This window comes from Haliotis asinina, chromosome 6 (assembly GCF_037392515.1).
Source record: "Haliotis asinina isolate JCU_RB_2024 chromosome 6, JCU_Hal_asi_v2, whole genome shotgun sequence".
In the NCBI taxonomy this organism is placed as follows: domain Eukaryota; kingdom Metazoa; phylum Mollusca; class Gastropoda; order Lepetellida; family Haliotidae; genus Haliotis; species Haliotis asinina.
In genome coordinates, this window is record NC_090285.1 from 5,321,215 (window position 1) to 5,339,254 (window position 18,040).

Genomic DNA, 18,040 nt, shown 5'->3' on the forward strand with positions numbered 1-18,040 from the left:
CTGGTGAGTTATTTATGACCCATTACCCTCGACTTGTGACTCAGTTGCATTGTACTAGAACTCTGCATTGTGAGTAATTGTAACTTGCTCATTGTTTGCTCAGTATATTATTGAATATTTTAGACTTGTCTGTGTTATATTTTGCTGGTTCAAAGGGAAATTATATACACTTTTGACACGGCACTTCATTAATGCAACACTTTGTGGTTTGACACGTTAACCCCACCGAACATTCGACGTCATCAGTTACGAGGGTGCTCGGGTGGTAATTCATTATTGCAGTTTTCTTTTTAAGTTTTCCTTTAAAGAAACAAATACATGACTGTTTCCATTTAGGATATTATATTATCGAACTGACCCCAAAATGTTAAAAGCCTCCAAGGACTTAGTATGTTTCATTTGAATGGACTGTTCCCTCAACATTCTAGTAATATACATAAAATCGTACAATACACAGAAATGTCCAACCATTGCTTACGATTGTGGAAAGAATTTTGTGAATTTTATTTAGTTGATTTCATTTAGGACTCTTCTCCACAAAGAGGAAATAGTGACAATTAAAGAACGGATATGAAAGAGTTCTGGGCTGCGTTTCACAAAAACCTCCTAAATTTAGGAGGTCGTAGCCCATACAACATTGTTCACGACCTTCTCCCTACCTTCTTTACGACCGTTTCCCAAGGACGTCATATCCATGTCGTACCACTTGGTCCTATGTTCCATGTCGTACCACTTGGTCCTCCATCCATGTCGTACCACGGGTCCTACATCCATGTTGTACCACGGGTCCTACATCCATGTCGTACCACGGGGTCCTCTATCCATGTCGTACCACGGGGTCCAACATCCATGTCGTACCACGGGGTCCTACATCCATGTCGTACCACGGGGTCCAACATCCATGTCGTACCACGGGGTCCTACATCCATGTCGTACCACGGGGTCCTCTATCCATGTCGTACCACTTGGTCCTCCATCCATGTCGTACCACGGGTCCTACATCCATGTTGTACCACGGGTCCTACATCCATGTCGTACCACGGGGTCCTCTATCCATGTCGTACCACGGGGTCCAACATCCATGTCGCACCACGGGGTCCTACATCCATGTCGTACCACGGGGTCCAACATCCATGTCGTACCACGGGGTCCTACATCCATGTCGTACCACGGGGTCCAACATCCATGTCGTACCACGGGGTCCAACATCCATGTCGTACCACGGGGTCCAACATCCATGTCGTACCACGGGGTCCTACATCCATGTCGTACATCGTGTAAGAGGTACTTTGTTGCATAGCAACGCATACAACGAGACACAGTTTCAATATCAATGCAAATGTCACCCTTTTAAATGAAAGTAGAGGCTATCTCATCGTAATAATTGGACTCTCTCACTAAATTACAAGATAAAATGTATAAATCATTTCCATTAATATTATCCGATTGTCCAAATTAACCGCTGTACATTAACCTGTTCATATAAAACTGCAGCATTAGTCCCAATGCAATGAATATTGTACAACAGGGGAACTGAAGTACATGCCGTTATGACTGCGTTTGATCTACTAACCCTTGTGTAAAGGTTTAAATATGATGGTCCGCTACTCTGAATGTGTCCACTCCTTTCGTAAGTTTTATTCAATCAACCAAAACCTTTCAAAGAATACAAACGTATACATGTAGATCTAGTCACACGAACACCTAAGTGCGCTTTCCGCCATATTTCCGCCATAGATGGATCTCGTTTCGCGAAGGCCGGTATTGAGACGCCTATTGCATCACGAATATTCCATAGTCAGATGCGACAAATGCAACACTGAATTCCCCATAAACGTCAGTGTGATATTACATGTGGTCTTTGCCACCAATACCAACAGTCTAGATAAAATCAAACGAAACATATTGGGTGTGAAACCAAAAGTTGCCCTAGTTTGAAAGGTAAACAAACAAAAATTCCGATTTTACAGTGTGTGGCACTTTATAAAAATATCCAACATCCAACCGGCTATTCATTGTTTTGAATGGCTAAATACATTTATGTATGGAAAGAGTATCATAGCAGGAAGAGTTTAAATGCAAAGATTTGACCTTCATAAGCCATTGTCAAAATTTCCGTGCAGTGTGACGCCATAACAGAACCAAAATCACACAGAACAGCAATGTTTATAAGCAGAATTTCTGGCTTCTTCTGTTACTTGCAATGAAAACGATGACAACATACAACAACACACATATTGTCAGATAATGATGCTGTGAATCAGGATTTTGTGTTGTGTCCAAAATGGTGGGTCGCTAACGTTCTGCACAGTTAGAAAACAACATGCCTGGGAAATCTATATTTCCATATCATCTCAGAATCATCGAGCACGTTCGACCTGTCTCAAAATTCCTCAAACTTTATCAGTTAGCGTGTTTTACTCACTTGCAGTACCATAATCGTTGACGCCATCTTTGTACTAGTCGTGTTTACGACCTCCTAGAGCATTTACGACAGGTCAATCGAGGTCCTAAGTTTTAGGGTGTTTACGACACAGAGTAAATGTACGAGGTCTTTGTGAAACGGGGTGAAAATTTAAGAGGTAGTCTACGACCTGCTTTACGAGGTCGGACCGGTAAGAGGGCTTTGTGAAACGGGTCCCTGGTTAGTGTTAAGCGGAATACAAAATTCATTATTAAAACGTGTGGTTAATTAATACAGAACGATTAAAAGTTGTCAAAAAGTCGTCTGTTTTACTCTTGCCCGCTAACGAAATCCCAGACAGGTTACGTAACTCTGTCGCCAGAGCACAGCAGCGAACCGCAGTGACATCATTTGAGGAAGGATTTTCAGTTAGTTGTATATAAAATATGTAAAAATCTCGTCAGTTTGCTGATTTCCCGACGTCAAAAAATACATGCCGAATCGTTGTGTTGCCGCCAAATGCTCTCAGGTGTAAGGTGATGTCGTCACCATCCCCCGATTTCCACCGGACTCCTCAGTTCGTGCAAATAGTTGTTTGCGAGGGAGAAGCGAGCGTTGCCGAAGTCTGTACGTATTAAAGCGGGTGGTTCGACACCTGCCTCGCTTCTAAGATAGAAGATGCTATTATGATTTGTTTTCATCGAGTTAAAAAAATCAAAACTACTAACTAGTTGTAGAAAATGATAGATGACCAAAAGGATTTTGCATGACACAACTTGTGACATAATGTTTTTTCATCGGAAACGAGGTTGTGGTCGAACTGACAATTATATTTTAACTACTATCCCACTTGAGACCCACTGTGTTTCCAGGCGTGAAATTGTTATATATAACCAATGGCGTGTAAGAGCCTATTGTCCATCAATTAAATACATATTTTATTACCAGTAGAAAGTAGTTTAGATTTTGTAACTCGGGGAACACAATCCTGAATAGCATTTATTCTCAGACTAGTGCATGTTCGCGACAGGGCGCCACCATTTTATGAAGTCCTTGCGTCACGGTCTAGAGTCACTTTATGGTTTGTTTTCATCAAGTTAAAAGATTAAAAATACTTCCTACTCGTAGTTAAATATATTAAATAGGTTGACCCGTCCTGTTTTTGAATCATGACCAAAAAGTGCGTTGCATGACACCGCTTGTAACAGCACTGCAAGAACGATTTATAACCAATATGATGACGAGCGATTTTGACAGGATCGTCCATGAAAACAAGTAGTTGTATCTCAGAAAATAAGCAAAGCAGGTGACGGGATTAAATGGCAGTAGATTTCGAAAACATAGAGCTTTCATTTTTCAAAACAACTGTTACGATTGCAGGTTTAGACAAATCTAGAAACAAGATGATCTACCCTCGGAAATGTCCAGGAAGACTACAGCAACCCACATAGGTATACGTCACATTACGTAACGGATGCGCGCCCCTTGATTGGTTGAAATTTCGTTCGCAGGAGAGATTTGTGCTGTGTAGTCAACAAAGGTATATTTGAGGTAATTACATGTCGAAACGTGTGGTTTTATTGACGGGGTTTCGTTTATAACGATGTCAATACATGATTTATGTACTTGTATCCCCTAGAGTATATGTGATCTTTAAAGTACCTGGAAACAAGAGCCATCAAGTAACAAGTAGAAAAGACTTTGGTTGTATCTCCTTCGTACTGGCTAACTTCGCAAGTAGCGTACTACCACGCATTAGACGCATAGTAAATATAAGTGTACTCTAAACAGATGTGTGAGACTTAAACGGAACACCCTGTTCCATGGGTACCAATAGAATCGTACTGACATCGGTCTTTATTTATGTCATTATGAATACTAACGTTTTCTGCTATTTTGTTATTCATATGTACTCATAGAATGTGCATGTTGCAAATCAAAGTGGGTTGAAGTAAAGGATAAAATACTCCATATGATCAGAGTTTGGCCGGAAAAGGCGCGTTTACAAATGCTTTACAATATTGTCATAGTGTCTACTTCAGGACAGCCATGTCCAAATATTTCTACAGACCAAAATCTATGTAGCCAGGCTATATGATATTTAGTTATTATTATTCAATCTGCAATCTTGATCTTTATCACTGGCGCAGAGTACATTGTTTTGTCAGGTACCTTGTTTACCTTTGTCACTTCCATTAATTGTTGTATATGACATTTATGGCCTTTATTGGTCATCCCCCTTGGTTGTGACTGTCATCACATCAACTTACAACGAAGTGCTATTGTTGTTCTATCTGTCCATTGTTGAATCTTTGCCTGTCTATTGTTGATGAAAACTGTATATATGTATGTTCATGTCTATACTGCACGTGAAATGTGAGTGTGGGTCCGACATTCCGACTGTCTGTGTAGGGACGACCGCGAGCAGGATTATGCCGCTCGCAGGAAAGGCCCTGAGATTGAGCTGGAAGTTCGCTCACCACATTCATGTATTCTTCTTTCTCATGTCTTGTGACAGCTAAAGAAGTTTGAAGAACCAAACTATGCCTTCGTCTTCATCAACTGTTTCATTTATCTTCGTCAGTATAACGTTCATCAAAATCATGAGCTAATTCCCCACGAGCCGAATACTACAAGTCCCCCCCTCCCTCCTCCCCCCGCGTTGACAATATAGCTATCTTGTTAATGAAGTAACTATGGACGACGAAGACATCAATTCATTTATTCTTTCAGTGTCATGTTTCTGTACCGAAGTTCATAACTTTGTGAAACAGGTGGACGGTGGTTGAGAGTGAAAAGAATGGTTACTTAGACCAAATTAGTAAGAGGTCACAATCAAGAATGTATCCCGGAAAGATATCCCAATCAGATTTTGAGATCTTCCTACTGCCGCATATGCACCACAGTCGTTGATGTCACAGTACTGGGCAGATTTTAGCGATCACATAAGTTAAGAACAGGTCAGGTAAACTGGCTAGAACAAGGTGTTTGTCAGCCTAAAGAACATATTAGGGCAGAACAGAGTAAAATCAGCACAACTTAATACGCGTAATGCACAAATGATCACACTAACAAGGTTTTGGTTCTCTTCAATTAATGGAATATGTCAGGTTTGTTCGGTTGGTTCCAGAAGACACGCTCTACGTTGGCAGCTCTCCATTTCGACATTGGTGGTTTCAGTATGCAGCAGACTCTTTGTCTTCGGACATTTCCTGAAAACAGAAAAACGTAACATTAGGAATATACAACTTTTATACTATCATACAGTTGGAATATAAAATGCAACCAGGATTGTATAACATCACCAAAATATATATAGGAGCAAGCTACCAGACTCCAAGTGTGCTGACCCGTGAAGGTCCCGGGGTAGAATAGGCCTTCACCAACCCATGCTTGCCATAAACGGCGACTATGCTTGTCGTAAGAGGCGACTAACGGGATCGGGTGGTCAGGCTTGCTGACTTGGTTAACACATGTCATCGGTTCCCAATTGCGCAGATCGATGTTCATTTTGCTGATTACTGGATTGCCTGGTCCAGACTTGATTATTTACAGACCGCCGCCATATAGCTGGAATATTGCTGAGTGCGGCATAAAACTAAACTCACCCACTCACTCACTCTAAGTGTGCTAAGGATAAAGTTGTAGAAGATGCAGAACCCATCCATCGAAACAGAGATATCCCGGTGCACAATTCTCCCAGTGCCTCAGTTTCATGACGAAGTGGCACAATCATACGGACGATATGCATGATATCATTTCAAACGTGCTTGGGTGTATTTCCCATCATTTTCCCATTGTTATGACTAAGAACAGGCAAAGAACTGGTTTTCATAGCCTACAGTTGGATACGGTGACAGGTTGGCAGTGTAGGACTTACAATCTGGATGTGTCCTGGATATCATCAGCTGGTGCAATCGTACTGTACTTTCATCCTCATTTACATTTATGTACGAAAACCTTGACGTACAAGATTGAAGCCTACGCGGAGCAGAAGATCACTGACCAATTGGTGTCGTCAATCAATGTATCGAAAAGACAATACAGAACGAACAAAAAGTGAGTGAGTTACAGTTCATCGTCACAATTTCATATTTCAGCCATATCGCAAGAAACTGAAATATAGACATAGTGATTAATGGTATATTATCACTGTAACAAAAATGGAACCAGCATACATCTCTAAAATAGGACTGCAAATGAGGACAATGCAATAAAAAAGAAGGCTGAGGATCGCCAGTAACTGAAACTAGACCATGGAGACATACCTGCAGAGACCCTAGCTGAATTTATATCATCCCTTCTGCCATTGACGTCTTTACTGATATTAAGCCACAATAAAACAACAAATATTCGACGAATAAAAGCTGTGTAGAGCTAAACTGACTCGTGAAGTTTTGGTACTTACGTACCCTCTGAGGAGGACATTGTCAATCATTTTACAGTGCTTTAACCCCTTCGAGGATACAACCACTAACCATCGCAGTTGCTGTTTCCGTCTACCGATTATAAAAAAACATCTATATATTGACAAAACATATCGTTCAAAATTGATAAATTAGCCCTATTTCTTTTAAAAACTCGATGATTAAACGGTTATGAACCCTACTAAAAAGATCCTTTACAGTTTTAACAGTGAAATAGTTACCCCTTGGGATGGAAAAGTCAATACATTCAAGCAGGACATGCTTGACCGTGACTCTCATCACGAGGGATAGAAAACGTAGGTTCCTCACCTTTTAACAGGTCTCCGGTACTATATCGCATATGGCCAATGCGACATCGTCGCAAAATGACCTCTTAAAATCTTGACAACCTCCGGAGATATAACTGATATAGGGTTTTATTTCATGTAATTTATTTATACCTATTTGGATGTCCAACTTCTTTTGCGGATCTCGGATATCTGCTCTAATTACAGCTTTACAATCAGAGTATGGATAAGAAGTGGTGTCACAGATTTGTTGAGTGCTACCTTAGCAGTAGAATCGGCCATTGTGTTAGCAGATATTCCAACACGGCTGGGTAACCAACAGAGACGATGTCGCATTGGGCAGTGGCAAGATCGTTATACAATTCAATAATTTCTATTAAAAGTGGACATTTACAAGACAGATTTCAATAGCCTGAATGCATGAAAGAGAATCAGAAAAGATTATATACTGTTTACAGTTACGATTTTTTAACATATATGTAAGAGCTGTTAATATGGCATTAGCGTCTGTGAAAATAGAGTTGTTATTGGGCACTCGAGAATATATCGTTCTAAATCCAATGACAGTGGCACAAGCAACTGCGCCACCATCCTTGGGTCCATCTGTAAACAAGGATTTGTATGTACTATATTTACTTTTTAACTGATTATAATCTTGTTTATATTGTAAGACGTTTGTTTCCGATTTTAGATCAACTTCTGGCCTAACCAACCGCCAAGGAGGAGAAGAAAGAAATCGCGTAGGGGGATGTAGTCCCCAGCTACCGGCAGCAGAAATGAATGATTTAATTCTGTACAAATAAGGCGTAACAAGAAATGACTTCAGCAAACAGGTCCTACTGCCGATACTGTGACCCTCCCAGGCAGTTATTCACTGGTACTTACTTGGATGAGTGGCTTGGTTGGCAGCACGGCGGCAAACCACAACGATGCTCGGGTTACTGATTACTGCATTGTCTGGTTCAGACTAACGGGATCGGGTGGTCAGGCTCGTTGACCTGGGAATACTTGCACAAAGCGATCTTAGCGCTGCAATGATTGTAACTCCCATTCTTCAACATACGCTTACGATAGTCGTAGCTCTAAGATCACTTTGTGCAAGTAGGCCCTGGTTGATACATGTCATCGCGTCCCAATTACGTAGATCGTCGTTCACGAGGTTGATCACTAGATTGTCTGGTCCTGACTCGATTATTTACAGATCAAACCCGGTTCAGGCAAGAGTATTGCTAGGGGCGGCGATTTTCCTTTTTATGAGAATCATAATGAGTAATGGGTGGTTCGCAAACACCAGGTGTCCCTGCTGACTTTCAGTGATACATACATCCTTACGATATCCATCTCTGTTAACCCTTTTACTACTATTGGATCTCTTAGTGTCTCTCGAGTTGACGTTTTGAAATATGTATAAATATAATCATATATCTTATTCTTAGTTTCATCTCACTTTCGCATATTCTTGGCGTCCTCTATAGTTTCAGGAAGCCTCCTTTTCAATGTCTCTGGTAGGAACAGCGTCAACAGACCCGCGGCAATCGACAGACCTCCGAACACGATGAGAGGCAGCGCCACCTTCAGGTCACCGCCAAGTAATACACCCTGAAGAATGATATAAACAGACAAAACATGTTTCAATAATCACGTATGACGAAACAAGAACAAGCATTGTTAGTATACGGATCTGCAGAAGCTCTTGTATTAAATACATTTCCAAACGATGAGACCTTAGAAATGTCCCCACTTCCGATGATAAACAAATCTAGATACACTTACAGATAGAATATTGAACAGTGATATACATCGTTAAAACAGATCCAAGGGATCTTGATTATAATATTCAGTAATCATTTCAGGATTCATATATTCACACATTCTCTTCCGACAGAGGTTACTTGTCATATATTCCTACGAACCTCTGTTCTAATACGGCCATATTTCGCGGTTCTCATAAAATGCCCTAGCGGCAAAAAATGGCAGCATATTTATCTCCCTTTTTTCTGTCCAATCAGAACACCTGTTACATCGACTTAGATTCAACTTGACAAATGCAAGCAATGTGGAGAAACAAATATGACATGACTGAGTTCTGTCTAGAAGAAACATTTGAGTATCGCACTCGGGAAGAGATTCTAGTTTTCACGATGCATCCGGAAATTACCGAGATACTTGCGAACGATCACTTTTGAGACAAAGTCGCTGACTGCACTACTGAAGCTGATTGCCTCCAATCACGTGTCTTGAATACTCGCACCACGAAAGGGTCGTATTAGAACAGAGGTTACGTAGGAAGATGTGACAAGTAACCACTGTGGGAAGAGAATGATATTCACAGAAACATATATATTCTTACCAGATCTGCAATGTAAGGGGAGACCATCCCACCGATCCTGGCAAAGAATGAGCTGACTCCCAGACCAGAATTTCGTATAACAGTAGGGAACAACTCTGCTGTGTAAACGTACACAGTGGCAAATGTTCCTGATGCACCCAACTTACCGAGCATAGCTAGTACGACTGTGACCCAGTCTGAAGCTGGAAAATATATCAAGACCATAGTTTACTTGGGGTGAAATAACATGTGAACATGTTTCAACTTACAAGAGTTTCCATAAATGAAAACATAAAAAGACTTCGACTTTTGTTCTTAGTTTTGTCATAAAATGAATAAAAACGAAACAAACACAATCTTCCCGTGTGAGTTAACTTAATATGTCTCTGTCTTCTACTTACATGATTTTCCATAGATGACCGGGAACATTGTACACACACAAGCAATTCCGCCCAGGAGAAGACAGCCACACTGTACGAACTTCCTTCCAAGTCGGTCCAGCAGCAACATACAGGTAATATACGACACCAACTCGACAGTATTGGAAATGGTGAAGTTGATGTAGATGTTGCCACTGAGATTTTGGACGTTCAGGTTCAAGCCATAGTAAGCCAAACTTGCCACAAACCTTTAAGAAATGAACATGCGGACAAAAAGGAATTATTGAAATGATCCTCAATTTCCTCGTTTTAAAGACGACCTAATAGCTCAACTGTCGTGATATATTTTCATGATAACTACAACATTTACCAAAGACTACTATCTGATGAAGAAAAGGTGTCATTTTCCTTCTATTTACACATTACAGTCAATGTGAATTGCAAATATCAAAAGAAACATTTTCTGTCATTACAGCGTCTTTTATATTTTAAATTTGGAAACAGCTAAGATCATCCAAATTTGTTCTGAATTTGCATCACTTGCTTTGCTGTCATTCCCGGCACATCCCTCTACGAACATCCGTCATCATCACACCTATATTTGAGCACCCATTTCAACTTTGACCATGTTTCACGGGTTGCAACGAGCCGTACGTTAACCTCTCACCAGTTGAAGAAGATGATGACTGTGATGAACAACAAGTAGGGCGTTGTGAACATCTGCGTGATCTTTACGGGCTTCTGCTTGTCGTTGATAAGTGTAATGTTCTCAACAATGTTGTCAGAACATTCAACGCCATTCACATACGCCATCTTCTGCATGATTTTTTGAGCCTCCGGTTTGCGACCACGTGCTATCAGCCATCGAGGGGATTCAGGCACTAACCTGGGTAACGTGATATTCATTACTTGTTTCAGGAAACTCAACAGAAAGGGTGTCAAGAAAACATTACACAAACCATGCTCATTACTCATAATCATTGTTTGCTCAAAAACCATAGATTCGCCACACACACTGCGGAGAGATTTCATTGGAGTTGGTAACAGTGAACTCAGTGATCAACACTCAGTGAATGTCATCGTATCTAAGCACATAAATCTGGTGGTCAGGTAAAATTATTTCAGGTAATTATGCCACCTGCAGTTGCCTAACCATTCCATTTGTATTGGAAACTATTTAGTATTAGGTACACTTCCGGTCACCCGATTCAAGTTCTTTTATGGTAAATCAGATGGCGTGTTTCACTGATGTTTTGTCTCCTTTTAAAATTCAATAGAGCATTCCTAATGGTTTTACTCGTTTTTCCTCAGAAAATATTTAAGTATGAAACACGTAACTGCAACATGTTTCGATGAAATACTGCCAGAGCATGACGTGAGTTAGTGTGTAGTGCATACCAATAACAGAGAATGCTGAGAGCTGACGGAAAAGATGTGATGAGCTGAAGATGTTGCCAGTTTCGGACAAAGTAGGCAATAAGACCCAGGGCAAACTGACTGAAGCACCAGAATATCTCCATGATGATTGCTACAAACACTCTCCTAGAAGGTCCAGTCAGTTCCAGCACTGAAAGAGAAAACAAAATACATTGTTCATGTTAAAGTTGAATACGTGCCACTAGTCAGATGTTATATTCAACCTAGTGGTCGATAATTATACTTGTTAGCTCCCTAGGTGAGGGTGTGTCCATACATTACCGCGTGGGTTTCCGACACTTGATACTGACTCAGAAAATCAACAAAGTAACAAAAAAGTGGTAAAATGATATGTTATTCATTCAGAATGACAAATTTTTTAAAAATGATGACAAAATAGGGGTCTATGCATGACTGATGACACCTCGGGATGCATGCGCATTGTCATTTTCATTACACACAAAACCTCCTCCCATCATTACTTTACTAACCGTGTTTGGACATGTTAATTGAATCAAATACTGATTCTAAAGACAAATGTCTTGAACATTGGCTCAGCTAACATCTAAAAAGTGAAAAAATAATTAAAATTAAGATGAAACATATGTGGAAAAGTGTCTGGTAGGGTTCAGTATATATTAGGCATTATATTTTTGTTGAGCCCACAAGCTGTTATGCACACAAATTCTTCTGTGTGCTAGTATTAAAATTATTGGGAACAATAAAACAATAATAATAATGGTATGATAAATATGAATAAATATTTACTCAGAACAAGAGTACTTGTGAAGGCAGCTCCACCACACACACACTCCAGTACTCTGAACGCAATGTACACATGCACGTTAGGCACAAAAGCCATGCCGATGGTGACAATCGCCTTTGCCACTGAGCTGATCAAGACGAGAGGACGTCGCCCGAATCTGAAGATGAACCGACGCGATATTATCGCGTTTGATATGCTATGCTTGTGCACAACGTGTTGAACAAAGCATATATTCATTTGAGAAGCATTTGTACAGCATACAAATTATAGAACTCATCAAATCGATTTTCTTTGTTGGAAGTATCCGATATTCATGTTTATTAAAAATGTGTTTTTCATTTGCAGATATAGGAACAATGTAAGTGGCATATGACCACGCTTATTTTGTCCTTTGATTAATATTATATTCGGGAAGTCTTAAAGATGCACGATACTAGTTGTTGAGTCCGTTCGATTAAATGGATATAGCTTGATGGTCTCATCGGCTTTTCAAATATTTAATGTATGTAGATATTTGACCTAAACAGTGCTTGTCCGAGATGTACCACGTATTCATGACAGTGGATATATTGGTGAACAGTGTGAAGTACGCCTATTCCATTTGGTATGAACTCACAAGTCTGACAATAATCCCATGACAAGAGCTCCGGCCATCTGCCCAGCAAATCCTGCCATGTAAGAGTGGGAGCGCAGAACAAGGTCGTCGCAGACTATACTGAACTGAAGCAAAAAAATAAATTATTCGTCTAACTTATAAAAACAAGTGGAATAGGAGAAAAGGGCACCTTGCGATAATTTTCAAAATTACTATGTTAAAGACTTACTGTACCTTCCTAATTCATTTATTATGGAAATAGAAAGAATCTGTTTCAATGTCATCTGCGGCGATAAACCTGATAATACACTCTTCCAAAAAGAAAAAAAAAGAAAAATGAAATTCAAAAATGATAAAACTATGTGAAGTGAAACATTCTTTAGGGTTGCACATTGTTTCTGGAATGTTTTCGGAAGATCATGCTTGACCGAACACAACCAAAAATAATTTTGAACGGTTTTATCAATCAGGATTGTCAAAGTGTGCGTGGATGTCATGCAGCACGAATATCAGGCACAATGATTGTTTTCACGTGCAAAATATGAGTATAGCAAGTGACTATGAAAGTCCCAAATGAATCTCACAATTTCATCCACGATCTTTGCAAGTACTGTACACGAAAATGGGACGTCTCAACGCTGGCGATCGAAATCAGGCAATTGGGCGATTGCAAGCTGGCGAATCAAAGAGTGAGGTGGCAAGGATCTTCATCGTTCATCCCAGCACAATAACTCGATTGTGGGATCGATTTCGTAAAACAAATTCGACAAATGACAGTGCAAGATCATGAAGACCTAGAGTCACCACACCTGCCCAAGATCGGTACGCCAACCTTCCTGACCGCCATCGTACCGCCCGGGACACTGCACAAGAACAGTTGGAGCCCGAAGAGTGTCCGATCAGACAATCGGGAACCGTCTCCGAGAAGTAGGAATACGTGCCAAACGTCCAAAAGCTGCCCCTTCCTTGACACGACTACATCGACGTCGACGAGTGAAATGGTGTAACACGGTGCTGCCATGGAACCTGGCAAACTGGAGGCGCATATGGTTTAGCGATGAATCCCGATATCTCCTCATGGGACGTGATGGTAGACGTCATGAACGTTTTGCTCCTAACTGCATCAAACAAGTGGACAGATTCGGTAGAAGGAGTGTTATGGTGTGGGGAACAATCTTATGCACCCGCAGATCGGAACTTGTGCTTGTCCAAGGCAATCTGCCGGCCAATCGATACATCGACCAGATTCTCCGTCCGCACGTCCTTCACCTGGTTGACCGTCAACGGTAGCTCTTCCAAAAGGACAACGCCAGGCCCCACAAAGCACGTGGCACCGTTGACCACCTGGCCAATAACAACATCAACACCCTCCCCTGGCCCTCCAGATCCCCGGATCTAAACCCAATCGAACACCATTGGGATAAGATCGATAGACGGGTACGTCGACGTCGTAATCCACCACAGAATCATCAACAGTTGTTCCACATGCTGCAGGAGGAATGGAGGTGGTCATACGAGGTACTGACTCTAACACCACCTGGTGGATTGCAGTAACGACTGTGATGAATATTCTCATGAATATGGACAAGATAGCAATGCATTGTTCAATAAAATTTCATTTATGTATCTTTGTTTTCCGCTGATCTACACGTCCTTGAATAACACTAAATTTCCATTGATGTGTGGGGTTTGCGTTTCTTTTTTAAAGAGTGTATTATGAGGAAGGATTTGAAGAGGGGCCATAGTGAAGATGTTGAAACCTTTATATGCTCTCTGATGATTTCAACTTTAAGAGGACGTTATCGCAAAATAACCTTGAGTAACCAAAGCAACGCCCTCGTTCAAGGTTTAATTACGCTCGGAGCATATATTGACAGTTTTTCAACTGTTGTAAATCCATTTTGGAAAGACACCTTTACTGCTCAGAAAAGGGCATAGATCAAAACTCACCACTGATATGAACAATCCTCATAATATTCTAGCTGAAACACTGTGGCTGAATCGTCAATTTAAACACTCCAAGTTTATAATACAAAACTGGTATACAAAAGGTGTCCAATTTGTAAAAGATCTCTGTAACTCAAATGAACGGCTTTCCCTTTAAGAATTGTAAAATAGGTATGACTTGAGCTGTTAATTCCTAGATTTCTTACAAGTTATACATAATATTCCGAAATCCTGGAGATACAATAAGTAATACGAATCATTATCATGCAAATTTGACCTTACATATATCTGCTCTTAGGCTAATCTGTCCTGTTAAAGGTTGTCGAACGTTCTACGATGTACTGTCTAAAGTGCCAGAGAATCATCTGCCGAAGCCCTGTTCTAAATGGGAAAATCATGTAAACATAATTTAAAATAACCCTTGGAAAAATATTTTCACAACCAACAGAAAATATATCAAGGACACAAAGCTTTTTGGAATTTCAATACAGATTCATTTACAACAGTGTGTTTACGATAAAAAGAATTGCTAAGAATGAACCTGGTTGACAGGAATGTTTGTTCCTTTTTGCAGCTCAGAACCTGAAAGTATTATCCATGTCTTTTATGTCTGTACATGTGAGACACACTTTTGGAATAATCATACATATATGGAGGACATGTAATATTGATGTACGCTTTGCAGTTTTTCAGATACTGATGACTATTGATACCGGACGCAAGTTCCTTAATCATCACACTCTATTAGCAACTAAGCGATATATTTATATCACGAGTTTAAAACATATCCAATGTACTGAGCATTAAAAGTTTCGTGAAAACCCACAAGGGTACCATTACCATTGAAGAGTATACCCCCATAACGGACTGCAACAATAGGCTGCCAGGTTTATTGTGAAAGTGATGCTATTCCTGCTGCCACGAAACACTGAAAACGCGCAATATATGTAAAATGGCTGAAATGAATAACATATATACATAAACATTATCAAAACATATCGTGCATGCAGGGTTTTATTCATGAATATGAAAAACGGAGTAACCGATGCATATTACACGATAAACGAAAATAACAGATCTAAATAACCATGTTTATATTTCGTAGTAACGTTGCTATCGATGACGACATGGACACAATGATGTCCGTGTTTAGTAGCACATGTCCAGGTTCCAGTTTTAAAGTATTAGCCAAGACGCAGTCCATGTGAGTGTGTGCGAAAGGCGTTCCAATGTATAAAACTTGTGACTATGACGCCCATTTCATCCATACAGTACACTGTGAGGAGAAGACACTCTTATTGGGACTGGCATAGCATAGAGTGGGTATGCATGCATCTGGCATGTCATTCGAGGTCCTCAAGGCGTCAGCTGGCTACTCACTCTGTTATCAGGAAACATCAACCAACAGACGCTCCCAGCTGATAACCACATTCTGGTCCGTTACGAAAGGCGTAAACCCTTCACCACCAGAGGTCGTTTTGAAGTAGCTGTAGGCTCCAAACCGACAATTATCAACCAACACCGTCCCGAGTCTTTTGGTTTGAAATTTGAAAGTTCTGACCCCTTTCTGTTCCTGGCACAGGCGTAAAACAGGGTGCTTAATTATACTGCAGTTCTCTATTATCGTTGCAAATGAAAACATCGGGAAAGCAGAAACAAAATTGCCCGCGTCGGCTGTTTATATGTAAAATTTACGTTAAAAAAGTTGTCGCTCTTTAAAAAGTCATTGGAGTATCATGTCTCATTGTAGAAATGTTAAAGTATTCATCTTTTCAGTAAGTGCTGGAAGTTTTGAAACCAGTATGACCCTTACTGCCTTTACATCTTGCATGAATCAAAACGTAAGTAATCAAGTAATCAAGAGTAATCCCGCAACAACAATAAAGTCCTTTGCACTATTTCCGTCTTAAACATAGAAAAGGAAGTGACGTATTATGCAACGTCGCCCTGCACACGGCAGCAGATTGTATGGTAACAACAAGATGATATTAAAAATGTGAATGAAATTCCTAAATAAAATAAATAATAAATAAAATATTAAAACGATTAGATTCGTTACTTCTCTTAGTAAACGTTTCACGGTGCTATTTGTCTGAACCGAGTGGAATAGTGGGACAATAGCAATACCGCGATAATAGAAAGTTGCGTCAATTTCCGGGTCAAACGATGCAGTCGGGATTGTTGCGATCATATTGAGTTGCGACTATGTGCCACATTGCTTGTGACAGAAATGAATATTTAACATCTTTCAACTGAAAATACATAAGAAATGTCAGTAGCCGTCAATAGAGGTTTGTAGAACGATGATGGAGGGTTCCATGATAAGCACTGTACATATTACCTTTTCCGTCAGTGTTGATTCATACGTGGACTTATCAAACACCCATGCGTTGCACGGAGTTGTCAGGTTGTTTGGTTGACTGCCATTTTGAGGGTACTGGTACATTTTACAGGAGGAGAGCACCTGCTTGTCTCTGTCTGTCTCCCAGGGGATGGACATGTTGATGAGGGAAGAGTGATGCGCATCCTGCACCTGATAGGTGTCGTTAACTCCAAGGGAGCACCTGTTTTAAGTATTATGAACTTAATTAGTGTCATCTTAAGATGGCAAAGAATCTATATTCCTTCTTTGTGAGATGTTGAATGTTCAGTTGTTCATGCACCTGATAGGTGTCGTTAACTCCAAGGGAACACCTGTACAATTAGATTGCGTGGTCTAAGCAGCGACAGAACCTTTCCACATTCATGAGAAATCTGTGCCAAAAGACAATTTTGTCCACAAATGCGTGTATCCCGAAGCCGCCGTTTATGCATTTACGGGTGGATATTTACGGGTAATACATACCGATGATCAGGTGTATCCAGTTGGAATATAACTGCCTGGTTCTGCAGAGCCACGATACACGTGAGGATACATAATACAAAGTACAATCTCTTTTGATACCATCCAAATTCTCCCAGATGCTCCAGTGCTTCGTCAAACTTCATTTTATGTTCACGAACAGAGACGTTCCTGCCTAATTTCCTGTCATAAGAAGGGTAGAGTGAAAGATAAACAAAGTTTTGTTTCATGGCGTTTTCGGTTACATTCATGAAATACACAGCAAGTATACACTTGTCAAGGACATTTTACAGTCACGTGAACCCTTATGTTACCATTAGTGTAAATATTTACAGAAGTGCAGGGCGCACTAAAGCTTGTTTGGCATACCTAGTGCTATCACTGATCCGTTCATAACGTTTTGTCTTTACATGTACACAGTGGTGTTGTCCAGTTGTAATCGCAGGTGAAGGACATACGTTGTGTTTGATTGCCCAGTGCGTATACCTGCAATCGCCCAATGATTAGGCGAAAATATTCACACACACGCATATTGTGATGCTTGTACCTATCAAATGAAGTAAGTCACTGTTATAGCGACTGAATCAGGAAAGTAACCGTCCAAATATTTCCAAAGGCCAAAACCTGCGTGGCCAAGACTTAATTGC

At 40.4% G+C, this 18,040-nt stretch overlaps 1 protein-coding gene across 1 annotated transcript; it reads right to left on the reverse strand.

Annotated features, from left to right (window-relative positions):
- Positions 1-5,112: 5,112 nt before the first annotated feature.
- Positions 5,113-17,873, reverse strand: LOC137286286 (organic cation transporter protein-like). The gene is made up of 11 exons (XM_067818055.1): positions 17,763-17,873; positions 17,397-17,576; positions 16,893-17,115; positions 12,626-12,729; positions 12,012-12,166; positions 11,226-11,394; positions 10,495-10,713; positions 9,849-10,075; positions 9,469-9,650; positions 8,566-8,717; positions 5,113-5,616 (listed from the first exon to the last, which is right to left on the reverse strand). The coding sequence occupies exons 2-11, from the start codon at positions 17,537-17,539 to the stop codon at positions 5,511-5,513; spliced, it is 1,680 nt and encodes a 559-aa protein (XP_067674156.1). The 5' UTR covers positions 17,540-17,576; positions 17,763-17,873; the 3' UTR covers positions 5,113-5,510.
- Positions 17,874-18,040: the final 167 nt, after the last annotated feature.